Source organism: Vigna unguiculata, chromosome 6 (assembly GCF_004118075.2).
Source record: "Vigna unguiculata cultivar IT97K-499-35 chromosome 6, ASM411807v1, whole genome shotgun sequence".
NCBI classification, from domain to species: Eukaryota; Viridiplantae; Streptophyta; class Magnoliopsida; order Fabales; family Fabaceae; genus Vigna; species Vigna unguiculata.
The window spans coordinates 33,754,278-33,772,336 of NC_040284.1; the positions used below are offsets into that span (position 1 = coordinate 33,754,278).

Here is an 18,059-nt window from a genome sequence, read left to right on the forward strand (position 1 = left end):
ACCTACTTCTAACTAACATTAATTTGAAGTGTTTGGTAGTATTGATATCCATATTTAAAATTTTAAAGGATAACTACTATATTTAGTTGAAAAACTTCTAATATCCTCAAAGCGGATTTAATATACTTAAAAATATAATAATAAAAAGTGACTTCGAGTGGGAATTCAATCCTAGTAAAAATTTCAGGTTTAGTGATAAAACTTTTAGAAATAGGTTTCACTACAAAGTTATTCACATAAAAAATTATAAAGTGCATAAATTAACATTTTTTATTAATGTCATCTTCTTACGGGACCTAAAATCCATGTATATGGATTTACCATCTTTTGTAGATTCAAAATAAATCAAGATGTGTTAGTCCATTTGAAATTGATATCTATTTTTAGGTTGGAAAGACCTTTACATTGAGTTGTTTTGAAAGATAATCCTAAGAAGAATTTTAAATTGATATCTGTTTTGATATACTTAAACCTATGGTACTACAAATATATAAATATTTTAGCGACTCAAAATGAATATTTAAATATTTAATTAATATATTTTGTATTATTTATTTTAATTTGCAGGTTTGGACAGAAAAGCAAACTTCAAGATAAAAAACTTGGCATGAAAAAACTTATGAAGATGTTAAATAGTTAGATGTAGTAACTACATATTATCTTTCTTTGATCAAATACATAATCATGATTTGTTTGTTATTTATTTTGTATTACTAAAAAGTTTGTTTATACATAGGCACCGCAAACATGTGCAGTGCGTTTTTGTGCGTGTTAAAAAATATTAATTATTATATATTTATATTATTAGTTTTTTTTTTTTAATTTAGAAGATCAAATAAAAACTTATGTTTAAAATGTTACATCAATTGGAAAGATTCTCGTGTTTCGTTAAATTATATCATTTGAATAAAATTGTACAAAAAATAAATATACAAATCAGATGAAGTATAAGTATTGAGCTGAATTTTATAACTCAGTGATAGCATTAATTATGTGCAAAAAGTAAAAATTGAAGCCACCACAACCTATCATTGAAGAATCCACGTCAAATAGGGACTCTATAGGATGGATCCACCATTCTCAAGATGAACAAATTACCTCTATTACCTCTTGATATTCTGCGAGGATCACGCATCACAAGTAAATTCAGACTTAAAACTACAATTGATATTGAATTCAAGAAAGGAAAGAAACAGAAGAATGTGAGTCAGAAACAACAAATTATACTATTATAGTCACTGACTTACCTTAAATCTTCATCCAAATAAGTAATTTCCAATTGACCACGACCACTCCCAGGTGATTTAATAGGTATCTATACAAATTATCAAATTATGTTAAATTTTATTCTGTGATGTTTGATTAAACAGTAATAATGACAGTAATTTCAATCACTACATGACCTACCAGATTAGCTATCTTGAAGAAGTCAAACTTGACAGCAACCCTTCTTGAGTTAAGAGGCACTAAATTTGCAGTGGCCTGCACCAACAATGGCAACATGTACATTCCAAAGCATTGCAAATTCAATAGCCTTAACATTCCAACAAGTCATGCTAATGAAACTACACTCAAGAAAATTCAAAATAAAAAGCATAATCTCTGAACTGAATGGAGCCAAATTTTGGTTCTCATTTCAACAGACTAACACAAAATTCACAAGAAACCAAAGTCAACATTGTCTGTGTTTTAATCCACATAAACAGATACTTAAAATAGTTCTTAGAACTTTGAACTGAAGTACCTGGTTGTAGAAGGGCCAAGTTTCAATATTTTGAGCTCTCAAAGTATCCACGTTAATTGCCTGATAGATCTTTCCATTTGGTCGCAAGTATTTCGGTCTCTGGGATAATTACACTACAATTAATCCTCAAAAATTCAAAACAGACCACACAGAGTGTTTTCCAAATTCACATGTTCAGTCCAACAAAAACAAGAAACAAGAGTAATAAGAAAGTGATCTTAATTCAATTTGGGGCAATCTGAATTCATAAATCCTAACAGACTAAACCCTAACAGACAAACCTGTGTTTGCAGAATCGATTGAGATGTGGTATACAAAAGCTCCCATTTCCCATTGAGCAAATCGGATTTGAGAGGCTCCTTCACAAGATTCACAGACTCAAGTTTACGAGCAATCTAGATCGATAAGACCCGTTATAATCACAACTCACGAACAATAAAACCCAAAGACACAGTTAAAACATAACCACTAAAATAATGTAACATGTGAATTCTTAGTTTTCACTTGGACCTGGTCCACACGTTGTTGGTCCTCGAGAGTAGTCTCGGCACCTCTGTCAAGGGGTGCAATTGTTTCATAGAGCTCCTGCTTGAGGCTGCCAACATCCCTGTCTTTAGTTCGAAAACCTGGGAAAAATGAAATCATGTTCCTCCATTTTCCATAATCAGTTTCTTGTAATACGAGGTGGGAGGTTTTCAATTTTTGTCGTGAGGATGATGAAAATAGAAGATTTGGCTTTGATGGATAGGAATCAATTATGCATTTGAACGACAGAGTAACAGTGGGATTGGAAAGAGCCATTGAAAATGTGTTATGATAATGCACATTGAAATTAACTGTAACCAACATTCATAATTCAGTTAATAGCACTTTGAATTAACCAAACTTGATGAGAATTAATGATGTACACATGTGGAACTGAAATGGCCCAAATAAGTGGCTGACATCTTTAGGAATCTATTCCACAGAAACTGATGGGCCGAATCTAGTCAAATCAACGGCCCAAACCAAATCATTCAACCCAAATTTCTTGTCTTTTCTGTCTGCACCTTCTTTTTTTCTTCCTCTACCCCAATAAAATGTAATATTATCCTTAAATAAAATATATTAGAAACCTTAAATTTACTTTTTTTATTCTCACTTTTTCTTATTCTTTTTAATTTTTCAGAAATACTTCATCTACTTCCACTATTTCCTCTGGGTCATTTCCTCCTTCACCATCATTAATATTGGAATAGTCAATCTGAAAGGAGAAAAAACGGTGGAGAGATAGAGCATTTCTGAAGAAAAAAGAGAAAAACAAGAAAAGAAAAGGTGGAAATAAAAAGTCAATTTAAAATTTTTAATGTATTTTATTCAAGAATGAAATGAATATACTACATTTTATGGGGATGCGATTAAAGATTAAAGGGGTGTAGGAAGAAAAACCCAAATTTCTTGGTTCCAACATTTTCACCTTCCCTTTCTAAACAACAACTCTTGCTTAAAGGAAGAGCACAAGTGACATGTCCAAAGATTTTTCTGTAAAAATATTGCTTTAAATGATCTATTCCCTTTTTTTTATTTTATCTAAATTATATTTTAACTCAGTTAGAAATTAAAAGAAAATGTCAAATGTTGACAACTTATTTGTTTCGTATATTAAATATTGGGTATCTTTTCGGAAATAGATTTTTTGAAGTTGTAATAAAAAAAATTGATCTAATATAAATATTTAAGAAAGAAGAAAAATAAAAATTTGATATGTGGATAATGAATGAGGTGGAGTTAGTAGGTTGTTAGGAGAAGACAAGCATGTGTGAACAATCCAACCACCAAGAAAGTTGCTACGTACTATATCTATCAAATCCAAATTCTTGGTGCTTCTTATTTTTTTCTTTTCTCAATGTTGTTGCACCAAACTAACCCTCTTTTTTCCCCAAACAAACCCACATGTTTTATATACTTTTAGAAATATTAGTCAGAAAGATTAATTAAACAATAATAATAAGTTTTTTTTTATCTAATAACCGTTTAAAAATTTAATGGACCGTATTTTTTATGTCAACATATTTCAAATTAGAAGGTTTTGTAAATTAAATCTTAATCATTTGAATCACTCGTGTAATATAAATATCTACTCGATAAGATTTTGAGTTATAATAAATTACATAAATCTATTTACCAGATTTTCAAAATAAAAACGGTTTTTTGTGTGAGATTCCTTTGTTTTTTCATAAATGCTGTTATTATTATTTTTTTTGTAAGGTACACGTGGCAGTGCATTTCTTAAGAAAATAAATAGTATATTATTATTTATTATTACTATTATTGGTAGCATGGTTTATCCAACACAACTGTTGGTATATCTGTTCCGTTGTTTCGTACCTAATAGTAGTATTTGTTAGGGTTGTTCTTCTCTCCCTTTCGTCTTAAAACCTATTTTCTTTTGTTTTCTCTGTCTAGCTATCTTATTTATTCTAAGATGTTTTATAGTTTTAATTTTGCAAATATATAATTTATAGTCAAGTTTCTATTTTCAACAGATAAAAATAAAGCATCTATTGAGAAAACAAAAATTACTTTACCACTGCTGTTCCAAAATATTTATTATTGTTGCTATTTAAGAAATAGATAAACTTTGATATTTTAAAAAGGTTAAATTATATTTTTGTCCCCATTTTCGTAGCTAAATTTGAATTTGGTCCCTCAATTATTTTTTATCCCAATCTGGTCCTTATTTTGGGAAATTTGATGAAATCAAGTCATTTCCGTTAGTGGTGTAGTAACGGTGTTAAATGGGAGTGCAACATGTCAGTTCCCGGATTTTTTTATTTTTTTTATTTTTATTTTTGAATTTTTATTTTATTTTTTAAATTTTTTTTTAAAAATTAAAAATTTGCCACGTGTCAAACTGACATCGTGCCACGTGACAGTGATAGTGCCACGTGTCACTATTATGCCATGTGTCATTTTCCTATTCTCAATTTGGTCTCAGTATTTTAATTTGTTTCAATTTAGTCCCAATTTTTGTAAAAATTATTCTATTTTGTCCCTCTCTAAATTGAAATCAAATTTAATTTCTATATAAATGTACACAAATATTTCTATCAAAATTGATATTTCAAGTAAATATTTTTAACAAGATTAAGTTTATTTTAATTTATATTTTAAATTAAACTTTATTTAAAATTGTTTTAAAGTTGTTAATAGAAAATAATACTAATAACAAAAAAATTCATAAATTATATTGATATTTTATTACATTATACTTTAATTTTTTTTTTGAATTTATATTTTAAATAATTGCATATTTTTAAAATGTGTAAAATTCAATAATTTTTATACAAATATTTTAGTTGGTATAAAAATAATAATTATATAATTTAAGAAAGATTAACTAATTTATGTAACAATCATAAACAAATAAATTTGAAATTTGAAAACATTTTTAAGTAAAATTGAATGTGAAACAAATTTAAATAAACTTAGTTTTATTGAAAATATATAATAAAAATATCAATTTGAATAAAAAAATAAATTTAATAAAAATATTTGTATAACATTTTAAAATTTTTGTTTTAATTTGGAGGGGACGAAATTGTATCATTTTTACAAAAATTGGGATTAAATAGAAACAAAAATTAAAATATAGGGACCAAATTAAGAATGAGAAAATGACACAAGCGATAATAGTGACACGTGATACTATCACTGCCACGTGGCACGGATGTCAGCTTGAGATGTGCAAATTTTTAATTTTTTAAAAAATTAAAAAAAAATAAATAAATAAAAATAAAAGTAAAAAAAATATAAAAAAATCCAGAAGCTGACACGTGGTATCCCATTTAACACCGTTACTATACCACTAACAGAAAGGACTTGATTGCATCAAATTTTCCAAAATAAGGATCAGATTGAGATAAAAAAGAATTGAGAGACCAAATTTAAATTTTGTTACGAAAATGAGGACTAAAAGTATAATTTAACCTTTTAAAAATAAATGCAGCCTGTTTGGATATATATGAATTTATTTGTATTATATCGTTCTTTTTGTTATTTATTATATATTGTTTAAATTATATCAACTTTACTTAAACATCTTTTTAGGTGCTTTTATAACAGTTGTTAACAAAATATTTGGGTTCAAATCGCATTTAAAAACATAAACCAATAATTTTATATCTGCTAATTTCTCAGATAATTCAATTACAGCGACTTAATTTTGTTTTCAACAGACTTTTTTCTTTTTCTTTTAGGATGTATTTTTTATGTACAAAAATGGATCGAACTTAAATACTTGAAAATTTATAATAATTCACAGTTAAACAACCTAAATTATGGCCTAATTTTAAAGGTGGATTGAGGAAACATGTAAATAAAACCTTAATTTTATGTTACGCTCTTTCCTAAAACCATAACTATGATATTTATAGCATTTACCTTAATTTATAACTATTTTTAAATGAAATACTAAAATGAATAAAAATCAGAATTTTAACATCTTAAATCATATTGGGACATGTATGATTATTTAATTTAATGCATATAAAATAATTTTATGTTGACATTATCAATCTATCATATTTAATAACTGATTAATTTCATAATAATTATGAAAGTCTCACATCAATAGTGATATTTCCATTGATAATAGAATTATTTTGTAATAATTATTCTAAAAGTTATATTATCGTTTAAATGTAATTAAATATGATATTAGGGTTATTTTAAATTTTCTGTGTAGGTAGTCGTTCCCATTACACGAGTTATGAATTTAAAGTTAAGCTACGTGTAAACATTTAAGATTATGAGTCATAAAATTAAAGTATATCTTAAATATATATTATTAAATTAATATTCATTACTCTTGATATTTATATAATATTTTTTTTATATTTCACATTAAAAGAAGAGGAAATATATATATAATTTTAAAAAAGAACTTGATAATATTATATTTTATTTATTGTGAATTAGAGATGAAATGAAACTATATTAATGTGAATTATACCAAATATGCACCATTTAAATATTCAATGTCTTCAGTATATTTTGACTGCTGCATTGAATCTTTCTACCCCGTATATAAGAAATATTATATTAATTTAAAATCATTTTAGTTTATATCAATTTTTTGTTTTTTTTTTTTTATGTTTGCTCGTTAGATATATTTAGGATGAGAAGAAAAATTGTTTGTAAAATCTATTATATATCTTAATACATATTTACGAAAATATTTTTTCTCCCATTTAAAACAAATTGGGAAGAAGAGAATTACCATATTAAAATAAATAATAAACAATACATGAGTATGAAGTATTCGAGAACACAAATTTTCATTTAATACGAGAACCCAACATCTAAAAACGTCAGGATTAGAATCTCAAGCTTCCAATATGTTTCTAACATTAGAGTTACTAAAAAATATTGCAATATAACAAGAGAAATACGAGATGGAAAGACGATTAAAATTCACATAAACTTCAATTGCAATTTTAGAATAAAAGTACAGAAAAATGTTTATTTATAATCTTCAGAATATTTTAAAATTTTTAATATATGTCGTTCAAACTCGTTTTTAAAAGATCAAGCCTTCAACATTTTCTCATCTTACCTAAGAAAATGATAAAGAATCGTTATTTTCTTAATGAAGGTTGTACTTTTTTTTATGCTAATGCCACATAAATAAATTATTAGCAAGAAGAAGGCTCAAATAAAATATTCTCCCAAATTAAAAATTGTTTGTCAAAAAAAAAGACACTTGTGGACAATTACGGAAGATTGAAAGAGCATGTGTGGGTCACGACCCCAATCTTTTTTAATTTTGTTTAAATTATGTGTCTAAATTTTTTTTGAATTATGTATATTTTTAAATTCTTTAAATTATATGTACTTTTTAAATTAGATAGTATATTGAAAAATTAATAAAAATTAAATTATGTATTTTTTATTTCTTTTATAAAATATAATATTTAATATTAGTAAATAATAAAATATAAAATCAAATATATTAAAAAAAATTATTAAGATAATTTTTATTTTTTATTCTCATTTATTTTTAATTTTTCATAAGTTATATTCATTTCTCACCCTTATTTAAATATTCTCCCAAACTAAAAATTGTTTGTCAAACAAAAGAAAGAGACATTTATGGACGAATGCAAAATATTGAAGGAGCAGTGGGATCATAATCTCCAATTTTTTCCATTTTGTTTAAATTATGATGTAGAATTTTAAATTTGAGTACTAAATTGAAACAAATTTAAAATTGTATATTATTTTAAAATTTTAGGATCAAATTAATATATTCCGACTAATTAAATTAAACTTAAAAAAAAATCATAGTTTGAATCAAATAAGTGACTATATTTTTTTTCCTAAAAAATAAACCCTATCGTGAAAGACTAAATACGTGAAGAAAAGAAAAAATGATAACTACAATCGATCATAAATAAATAGTTATTTAAAACGTAAACATTAACTTTGCCCTACAAATATTTTTAAGAGCTTAGGTTTTAGAGGGCTAGTTTTTTAGAATATTTTTCTGAGTTTCTAATTAATGTATTTCAATTATTCACAAAAGTAATGAATACTTATATAATATATTATTCAATATTTAATTTTGTACGTAAATATGAAGTTTTCCAAAATGTAAAAAAATCGTCCAGGGTCAAACTTGGTCATCAACTTAGAAGACTAAAAATTTCATTTTTTTTTTCATTGTGTTATGATTTATGGCCATGTGTACACGTTTGACTAGTGACTTAACCAAACTATCATAATTTATCATTAGTTGCATGTTTTACTCCAAAATTAAGAAAACAGCAAATATGAGAAGTTTTATATGGTCACCCAATAATAAAATATTACATACACTAATATTTTGGGTTCGAGGTTGGATGTCTACTTAATTAATTTTCAAGTCCTTCAAGTCTTTTGTCTTGTTTTCTATCTCGATATTCTTTTTAGATTGGAGTGAACGTATGATGGATTGATAAAAACGATAAATACGGTAATTAATGTGAGATAAGAGTTTCAACAGTCATATAATCATAACTCAATTACTTTTAATTCGTATTATTTATTATTGTCCTATTTATGTTTAACTAAATGGTTGAGTGATTTTCACACACGTCGTCTGGTTGATGATGACCAATCGACCTCACCACAAATTTATAAAAAGGACCAAGATAGAATCTTCTAACTAGTCTAATTGGGACCTGTTCGACGCAGTCTTATGATCCAAATTGTAAGTTTTAGTCGAGTTGACAATGACTGAAAAACTGAGTGATGTGTTGTCAGACACTTAATAACATTTTTGAAAGTCTTCTTTGAAGTAGTCTCCACATAACTGATTAATCACGGTTGACTTGACCGACCGACTCATTAGTATAACTAAATTTGTTTATTTGTATACACATTTACCAACAGAAGCGGACCTATGAACATAGGGGGACCATGCCCGCCCCCCCCCCCCCCCCCAAAATTTAAAATATTTATATATATCTATATTTAATATATTTCTATTATTTTTTTTTTGTTTTTCACATTTTCAATTTTACCTTTTTAATATTTTTAAAAATAAAACTAATTATTTTATTGACATTATCTTTCAAGTGATCACTTATTTAATTTAATCATTTTTTTATTTGACTATTTTTATTTGAAACTTAACTATTATAAATGAAAACTAATTATAGTAAAATTATAAAAATTATTTGTATTTATTTTATAATTATAATGATAACAATAATTATAATTTTATTATTTTTTATTATCTTAAAGAAAGTAAATACAATGTTTTTACCAGTTTATATAAATATTTTAAAATTGATCTTTTAATTTTTATTTTCGTTCAAAATTGTGAAGTTAGTCCTCCAATTTTTTTTAGTCCCAATTTGATTTCGATTTTTGAAAAAATGATACAATTTGGTCATTTTTTGTTAAATTTTCTGAACCAGATCAAGATTTTTTAATCAAAATTGAAGTTGTGAATAAAGATGATTTGTTTTGTTTGTGAAACTAACCTAATCTTAGAGTCAGTCATGATAAAAAATCATTGCTTCGCTTAAAGAAATTTAACGAAAATAATCAAATTGCATCAATTTTTAAAAAAATCGGACCAAATTGAGGCTAAAAAAAATAGAAGACCAACTTGACATTTTTTAACAAAAAATGGAACAAAAGAGTAATTCAACCAAAATTTTGGCACCCTCAAAATATTGGTCGAAGATCCGCCACCGTATACCAATGTTTTTCAATTTGATGTATATTCAAAACAATACATAAAAATTAAATTTAAAAGAAAAATATATTACTAGCTGATTACACTTGAAATAGAAGTGAAACCAACATGGATTAAAAAAGACACAGATCCACAAACAGTGCACTGTTTATTAAGTCTTTATAAATGAAATAGGATTCGTTCTTAAGAAAAAAATTCATCTATTGGTTCACCCAAATAAAGATCTCACATAATTCAAGTTTATAAACGGAGATAAAAGAATCGAATTATTCTTTAGAGATTTAATTAAAAATAAACAGTATCCTATTTAATCAACCTAACATTTTTATTATCATTATTTTAGTGATGTGTTTGTTTGTTTGTTTGCACCAATAGAGTAAATGACTTTCTTCTTGTTCTAAAACTGGATCAATTCAAGAAAAAAGAGTGAGCAAAATTTCTCTCTCTCAATTAACGAAGTCGTCGTTACTTTAGTTTAAGAAAAGAAAAAAATGTACCAACCATATCCTTATGGAATGTGAGTTATGTCACACTTTTTTGGTTATCTTTTTCGTTGCTAATTGCAAGATTCTAGATTATCACGAGAGTTCCTTTGGTTGCCTTTGTTCTTATCTCTAAATCAGTGGACACAAAAATTCTATCACTTTTCAAGTTGGTAACTTATCTTCTTCATTTACAGTGAGCCATGGCAATAGTAAAATTAAATGTGAACTCGTTTAATGGTTCAAGATTATACAAATATAAATGTTATATATTTTACGAGATTTGATACTAACAATTAAGAAAATTTATACCCATGACTTGAAATATTTTGTACGAAATCATTAACAGTGTAAAATAACCCCTTCCTTTTCACACGTTTAGTAATTAGTAATTGATACCTAACTCTAACCATGTGTGTTCGTGTTCTAATATTTTAAGCAAGTGCAACGTACAATCAAATATTAGTCACCGATCACTAGAGGCATCTAAACAAAAAGAAATCACACCAAAACAACTTTAATAAACCGAAACTATGCAATAAATGATAAATTATTGAAACTTATGGTAGTGAAACACCCCAGTTAACAGGTGCACTTTCAAAACTAAATAATTTACTAAAATATTACTTTTTAGTTGTCTTGTAGAGATGGTATTGTTCTATGATTCACTCCAACCTAGTGAATTTTCAACCTGATTAATTAGATATACGTGTTCACATGTGATACATAATTAGCACAATTAGTATATTATTAGTGGAAAGAATTTGATTACATCGGATTTTTAAAATAGAAACTCGATTGAATCAAATAAAAATTAGAAAATTTACTTAAGATTTCGCTAAAAAAATGGAGACCTCTGAAATGATTTAACCTTTTTCTAATTTTACGAGATTAGAGAGTGGTTTATTACTGTGAACCCATATGGTTATATATCAGTCTAGTTTTAAGTAGTTTTGTACATAAAAGAAAAGTTTGTAAAAGAAAAGAAAAGTTTGTACAGAGATAACGCGTTTTGTTGAATGGTGCAATAAAAAACATAAATATGCATGATGGTGAAGAAGTGGAAGGTGTTGTTGGTGTGCAATGTTTGGGTCTGACAATTACAACGTGCACATATCATTAATCTCATTGGTGTAGACACCAATAACATGATTCTCCACTCCTCAGTCCCACACGTGCCTCTGCTTCATTAGCCAATTTCTCAGCTTCTTCCACACAAAAGCATTCTCAGCTAAATTAACCGCACTCATTGTTCTGTAGTCAAATATTATTGTTAATCACATTAATCAAACCACAAATTATTATTAGTAATATCTATGAAGAAGAAAAAAAAATGTTATTGAATGCTTGTAGTTGTAGCAGTAGATGCCAACTCAAACAGTAGCTGCTGTTGGAAATTTGGTTGGAATAAGATAATAACCTTAACAGCTAGCATTTTCAGGAAGAATCTCGCATGCAGATTTGTGAAAAGGGTTATTGGATTTTTTATGAATGAATTTTGAATAGTGGTTTTGAGTTGGTAAAAATATAGTAAAAAAGAAATGGTGGTAGTTCTTTCTTTTTGTTTAATTTTTGTGCATGTGTGTGATACTGATAAGGATAATAATACGGTGGTAACATAATATTCGTTTGGCTTTATGCTCGTACACCCTTTATCTTTCTCTTTCACCTTTGCTTCTCCTCAACGTTCGGTAGCCTAAAAGTTAACCCTAATTGAAAAAAATAAAAATTGAGAAAGAGAAAGGGAATAAAAAAGAGAGAGAGTTTACATTTACAAGTATAGGTAGAGGTAGATTACAGTTAAGAGAGGGAAGTGGTTTTAATGGTTTTTTCTAGAGAGAAAAAGAGAAGGGTGTGATGGCCAAAAGTCCCATGAACAAGGCTTTGGCCTCTTATTCTTATTCTTGCTGTTGAGTGGTGTTGTGTAGAGAGAGAGAGAGAGAGGGTGTGGTGGTGATTCCAGATGCTGTGGAAATGGGGAAAAGTGAGCAACAACATGTGCAGGAAGAAGGGCAGAGTGGTGGGAGTGAGGTTGAGGCTCCACTCTGTTGGGTCCTTCTTCGACCATTCAGTTTCAAGTGTCTGTTCCTTCTCCTTCTCAGTTTGTCGGCTTTGATTTCTTCACTCTTTTGGGTTCTTCCCAGGCACACCGTTACTTACAGTTTTGATGCAAGAGATGTAATTAAGCAAAGTGGTTAGCCTCAATCGCTTTCCCTTTCCTTCTCAACAATTGCCTTATTGGTGGTTTTGGGTCTCATGCCATATGGAAAAGTTTTAAAATTTTGCATTTGGGTTATCTGATATTTTGATTGTCAGTTTTTTAGTATTATAGTGATCAAATGATTGGAAATTTGATCTTTATGATCGTGTATTTGATATCAGTCATCTTGGGGGTATTGAGTGGTTATCAGGAATTCGGGTATTGAAGAAATTGGGTTTTGGTTATGATTTTGTTCCTCAAAATTAGATTTTCTGGTGTGGAATTTAGTGAATTAGTGCAGAGTTTCTTCTTTGATTGTTCAATGAGGAATTGTATCTAATCCCTTGGGCACTTGGGCATGTGGATGTAGTGGTTAGTTTGAGTCTGATGTTTGTTATCACTTTACGTGATGCTCTGGAAATTCAAATGCAGGGATTTTTTGTATAAGTTTTGTGGAAAAGTTTTGTGAACAAAAATCATTTGATGCAGTACATGCCAAGAGGAACCGCAAGGAATAGCTGTCAAACTATCATTAATGTTTTTTGTAATTAATGCATTGATTTTTTGAGAGGTGCCATGGTTTGTTGGCATCTGACATGCCTATCTGGTTTTGTCTGTTTGATTGTGTGTGCACATCTGTCTTGGATTTACTTCGGTATGGGCTAATGTGATATGCGTAACCCATGAATTTGGTGAAAGATTGTGTTTGTATTGCTTATATTGGTTCCAGAATTTAAAATGCTCACTGCTATGAGTCACTCTATGTAAAAATTTTAAAAAATGTTTGTAAAATTAGTTTATATGGAACTAAATTTTGGAGTAATTTTGCGTAGAAGGTTAAATTTATTGGAATGAAGTTCTAAATTATCAGTAAGTGGTTGACTTATTCTTGACCCTAAACAAGTGCTGGTGGACTCATCAGCAAGACCTTACTAGAAAATTCTGCTTGGTTGATAAACTGTTTGTTCTTCTTCCCTTCAGATAATCAATCATATATGGAACTCGTGATTCCTTTTGTATTTCAATTTTTTTATACAATAAAAAATATTTAGTAGTTACAATTATAAATTATTGTTTATGGTAATTATATATGTTAATCTTGAAAGTAGTAGTCAGCTGCTCACTGCTATAAAATAGCCTAACGATGCTTCATCACGGAGTACTACATTTTAGTTTCCTCAAACTTTTATAACCTAAGTTGGAGAATGTTAGGATATTCTGTAGGAATCCTGGAACATCAAAAACTTTTATAACAAAGATTTTAACATCATCAACAACAAAAACCTTACACCTCACTAAGATTTGAACATGGATTCAAAACATGATCCACTCAAATCAAAGAACAATGCTTTGATGGCCTAGCATCCAATATGAGTAAATTATTTAGGTTGCAAATTGCAAATCTGTATTGTGCAAAGTGCTTTTATGGTTCATATCCTTTGTTTTGTGCAATAGGTGTGATCTGGACAACTATCCCTAATAAGTCTGTGTATTGATCTCTTTTTCTATGATTCTTCTAAGATCAATCTTCTGCACTATAGACTGTATCTCTGTTAAAATTCTTAGACATTACTGGGTTTATTGATGATTTATTTCATTTGAAAATACTTCCAGCTGCTGTTCAGACATCCTTCAGACTGGAAAAACCAGTTTCAGAGCTTATTCCATACATTGAAAAGTTAGAATATGATATATATGGCGAAATAGCTCTACCAAATACAAAGGTTTCTGCATGCTTCTGTTCTTATATTTTTAGTTTTCCCTAGGGGATTCTGCTTAGGCATACAAAGGTGCTTATAAGCTATTGTGTCTTAACAGGTGGCTATCCTGTCCATGCACCAAAGTATTACACCTAACTGTACTGACGTGGTGTTTGGTGTTCTCTGTGATCCGATGAACGGTTCAATAAATCCAGTGTCTTTGAGTGTGCTGAGATCATCTTTGATTGAACTGTTTCTCAAGCAATCCAACCTGACTTTGACACCATCAATATTTGGGAACGCATCGATATTTGAAATCTTGAAGTTTCCTGGAGGATTAACTGTAATACCACCGCACTCTGCTTATATTTGGCAGATGCCTGAGGTTCTGTTTAATTTTACTCTTAACAATTCAATATCCGAAGTACTGGAGAAATTTGTTGACTTCAATGAAGAATTGAGGTATGGATTGCATCTAAACATTGACGAGGTACAGCCCCTAACCTGATTCCCTTGTTATTTTAGGAGTTTCAATTTTGATTTATAAATGCCACTCGCTTCAAACTCTAAAGCTGTAGTATATTTCAGATTTCTCTCACTTTTTTTCACTTAATTGCAAGCTTGGTCCCTCACTGTGTCATATGGGTCATTTTTTCCCTCAATAATTTTTTTGCTTGAATTTAGTTTCCCAACTGTTCAGTTGTTACAAATTACAATCAAGTTCTTTTGTCAGTAGTACACTTATTTGAACTCCCAAATTCTCATTTTCTTCTCAGTTTATATGAACTGAACCAATTGAACTATTTTAAACTTCTTCCATTCAGAATCCACCGATTAAAGCATCTTATTTTACCAAAAATTAGGAAATACCTATTTTCCTTCTCTTCAAAAGCATTGTCTTACATCATGCAGAGTTTTAATTGAGTATGACTGGTGAACCATTCAAATTTCACAGTAAATTTTTCTAAACCCTCAGTTATTTTAGTAGAAATTAAGATTTTGAGGGTTTTATCTAGAGAGAAATTGATGGAAGAACTTAATTGTGACATTTGGAATAACTAACGGACTAAATTTGAGCAAAAAATTCTTGAGGCCTAAATCACACAATAGTCATAGTAGAGGAACCAAAAATGTATTCAGAACATTTTTTTCCCTGTGCGCAGTTTACTGAAATCTTAATGGAAGGAGGGAGAAAGCAAAATGTCTAATTTTTAATACAGAGAACAAAGTCAGCAGAAATTTATTCCATAAGAGATGTTCATTATTATTATTACTATTTCCATTTTTTTGCTCGAAGATAACAAATTCTATATAGGTTTTTACTGGGGTGGGAAAACTTATGGCTATGGCCCTGTTAGTCATAAATGAAGATTTTAGTTTACCTGTTTTAGTAGTTGGAAAACAATGTACTTTTTGGATTCCCAAAAATCATGTTGTATTGCCATTTTCATTCTTTGCACAATCAAAGAAGCATAGCCCAAAACGAATCGAATGAGAATGATAGTTTGTCTTGTTTTGTACATTGAGCTACTGAAATTTCACTGATGATGTACAAACCCATTGAATTCAGCTTATCCTAAATCCTACCTGCTGCAGGAAAATATCAGAAGTTGGATTTGAGTTCATTCACAACTAATATATGCATCTACACATAAAGTTCACATTGCATTGATATCTAACACCGTGTGACTTTTTTGGCAGAATGTGTACGTGCAAATAACAAATGAAAATGGCTCAACAACAGCTTCTCCAGTAGTAGTCCAGGCTTCAGTCATGCGAGGCTTTGGTAGCCTCTTGCCCCAAAGATTAAAACAATTAGCTCAAACAATAACAGGCTCTGTTGGCAGAAATCTTGGCCTTGATAACTCAGTTTTTGGCAGAGTTAAAGAAGTCAGACTATCTACTTTCATGAAGAAAAAACTTCATGCTTCCTCACCTTCTCCTTCTCCAGCTCCATCCCCACAGTTAAGTGATCACTCTGAGCCATCATCTTCACCACATCCTGCTAGTCCTTACTCTCCAATATCACCACCAACTGCTGAGCCACCTCCCTGTTTTGACTGTGAAGTATCTTCACCTGCACCTTCTATTGTGCCTCCTGATCCTTGTCCATATAGTGGCTTCGTACATCATCCCATCTCTTCACCAAAATCTTATTCTAAACCATCCATTTCCCCTGATTATTCACCTTCTGCTGCCCCCACCTCAAATTCTGCCAGCCACACTGCTGAAGAAGCTTCTGATCTGTCCCATGGATCGAAGCGTCGGCAGGGTCAAGAAACATCTAAAAAATTGGTGTCTCAGATACTTGCTCCATCCTCTATATGTAAGTGTCCCTGGTCATGTAGACTCACCTTTGTTTCTCATGCTTGGCTATGGTTGAAACTGGGAACTCATAAGATTTGCATAATGCTGACAACAAATTTTTAAAGCATTTTTGTTATACTTTGATAAGCTATTAAAGCAGTAGTAGTTTACATTGCCTTTAAAATCATCAGTTTCTCTTGATTTGCTGTATTTTCTTAGAACCTTGTTTTTTACTTTTCCCTTTTTCCTTTATTCTGTGCAGCATCAGCGGGTGGTGATTTCTGTGGGGAAATCTTGCTAATGGGATTTTGTATGCTGTTAATTTCTTTTTGTTTTTCTCAATGATACCACGTCTGATGAAATGGATGTTGCCTGATGAAGGATCCTGGAGACATGCAAGGAATAATGATGCTTTGCAAGTTTTGTTCAGACTACAGAAGGAAGATGCTTCCATTCATTTTAATTTGTCTTAATTTTACTTCAAGCATGCAACCACCACCATGTAAAGCTCCGGTGGGTAAAGGGTCAAAGCCAGAAAGTTGGCAGGCCTTTCATCTAGTACTACATATTCTATGAAGAATGAAATTGACCCCAAAGGGGTCAACTAACAAACAGCGTCATCAAGAGCAAATTGGCTTTCAGATGTCAGAAGAACCATCCCTTGTATTCAATCAAGTGTATGATATACAAAGAAATTTGGGTTCTTTCAGCATCTGAATCTGTAAAACATCTACAGTAATATCTAGAAAAGAGATAAACTAGTCACACTTGTATAGCTCTATGCTCCCCTCTTCTCCCTGCTTTTCAAAGGAAATAAGAATTCAAATTCATCCATGAAGAAACACCATGGCTGTACTCTGTAGTCGAGACAGATCTTTTACTCTTAAAAAAAAGTGGTCAAAGGAAATCGTAAGAGAAAAGTAAGAGTTAATCCCATGTGTTCAAGGATTCTCGGGATTTATAAAGTCAAGAAAAATAAGAGTTTTATTTTTCAATGATAAAATGAAACAGCTTCATATGCATTTTCAATGATAATCATGTCGAACTATCAGTAGCTAACCAATATTGCCAAGAAGAATCAAATAATATTGATGATCGATTATTCACACATTGTCACACAAGGTTGATTCCTCATCGATTGTTTGTATAATTACAATTTAGCTAAAATGAAGTTTCAGTTTTCTTATCTCAGTTTTTCTTTTTCAGTTTTGGTCATAAGACGTAAAAAGTCATATTTTATTCGTTTGAACCGATTGTAAGAGTGTAAAGATGAATTTCAAAAAAATATCATGTTCGCATTACATGATTTTAAAGGAAAAGTTACCACGAATTTGCAAGTTACTTGCGAAATTTCATTCACTCTATTTTGGAAAGATTTGAAATGATTTATAAACATTTT

General features: G+C 29.5%; 2 protein-coding genes across 3 annotated transcripts; one reads left to right on the forward strand and one right to left on the reverse strand.

Annotated features, from left to right (window-relative positions):
* Positions 1-883: 883 nt before the first annotated feature.
* LOC114187456 (probable plastid-lipid-associated protein 4, chloroplastic) lies at positions 884-2,621 on the reverse strand. Its single transcript, XM_028075717.1, has 6 exons — positions 2,255-2,621; positions 2,026-2,139; positions 1,745-1,843; positions 1,408-1,482; positions 1,248-1,315; positions 884-1,118 (listed from the first exon to the last, which is right to left on the reverse strand). Exons 1-6 carry the CDS (start codon positions 2,591-2,593, stop codon positions 1,046-1,048), a joined length of 768 nt encoding a protein of 255 aa, XP_027931518.1. The 5' UTR covers positions 2,594-2,621; the 3' UTR covers positions 884-1,045.
* A 9,469-nt stretch (positions 2,622-12,090) lies between these two features.
* LOC114187622 lies at positions 12,091-17,515 on the forward strand. 2 transcript variants are annotated; one of them, XM_028075917.1, is made up of 5 exons: positions 12,091-12,647; positions 14,268-14,377; positions 14,472-14,843; positions 16,055-16,679; positions 17,042-17,515. In XM_028075917.1, coding segments are annotated over exons 1-5 (1,329 nt in total). In that variant the 5' UTR covers positions 12,091-12,427; the 3' UTR covers positions 17,044-17,515. The 2 variants fall into 2 exon arrangements, with proteins under 2 accessions (XP_027931718.1, XP_027931717.1); XM_028075916.1 differs by having other exon boundaries at positions 12,095-12,647; positions 16,923-17,515.
* The last annotated feature ends 544 nt before the right edge of the window (positions 17,516-18,059 follow it).

Excerpts from the sequence above, each read along its gene's own strand:
- LOC114187456 (XM_028075717.1), bottom strand. The coding sequence starts at position 2,593 with ATGTTGGTTACAGTTAATTTCAATGTGCATTATCATAACACATTTTCA. Across the intron at positions 2,140-2,254 it reads ACCAACAACGTGTGGACCAG|ATTGCTCGTAAACTTGAGTC; the intron begins GTCCAAGTGAAA and ends TTATCGATCTAG. Across the intron at positions 1,316-1,407 it reads TCTTCAAGATAGCTAATCTG|ATACCTATTAAATCACCTGG; the intron begins GTAGGTCATGTA and ends TAATTTGTATAG.
- LOC114187622 (XM_028075916.1), top strand. The coding sequence starts at position 12,428 with ATGGGGAAAAGTGAGCAACAACATGTGCAGGAAGAAGGGCAGAGTGGT. Across the intron at positions 14,378-14,471 it reads TAGCTCTACCAAATACAAAG|GTGGCTATCCTGTCCATGCA; the intron begins GTTTCTGCATGC and ends GTGTCTTAACAG. Across the intron at positions 16,680-16,922 it reads ACTTGCTCCATCCTCTATAT|CATCAGCGGGTGGTGATTTC; the intron begins GTAAGTGTCCCT and ends TATTCTGTGCAG.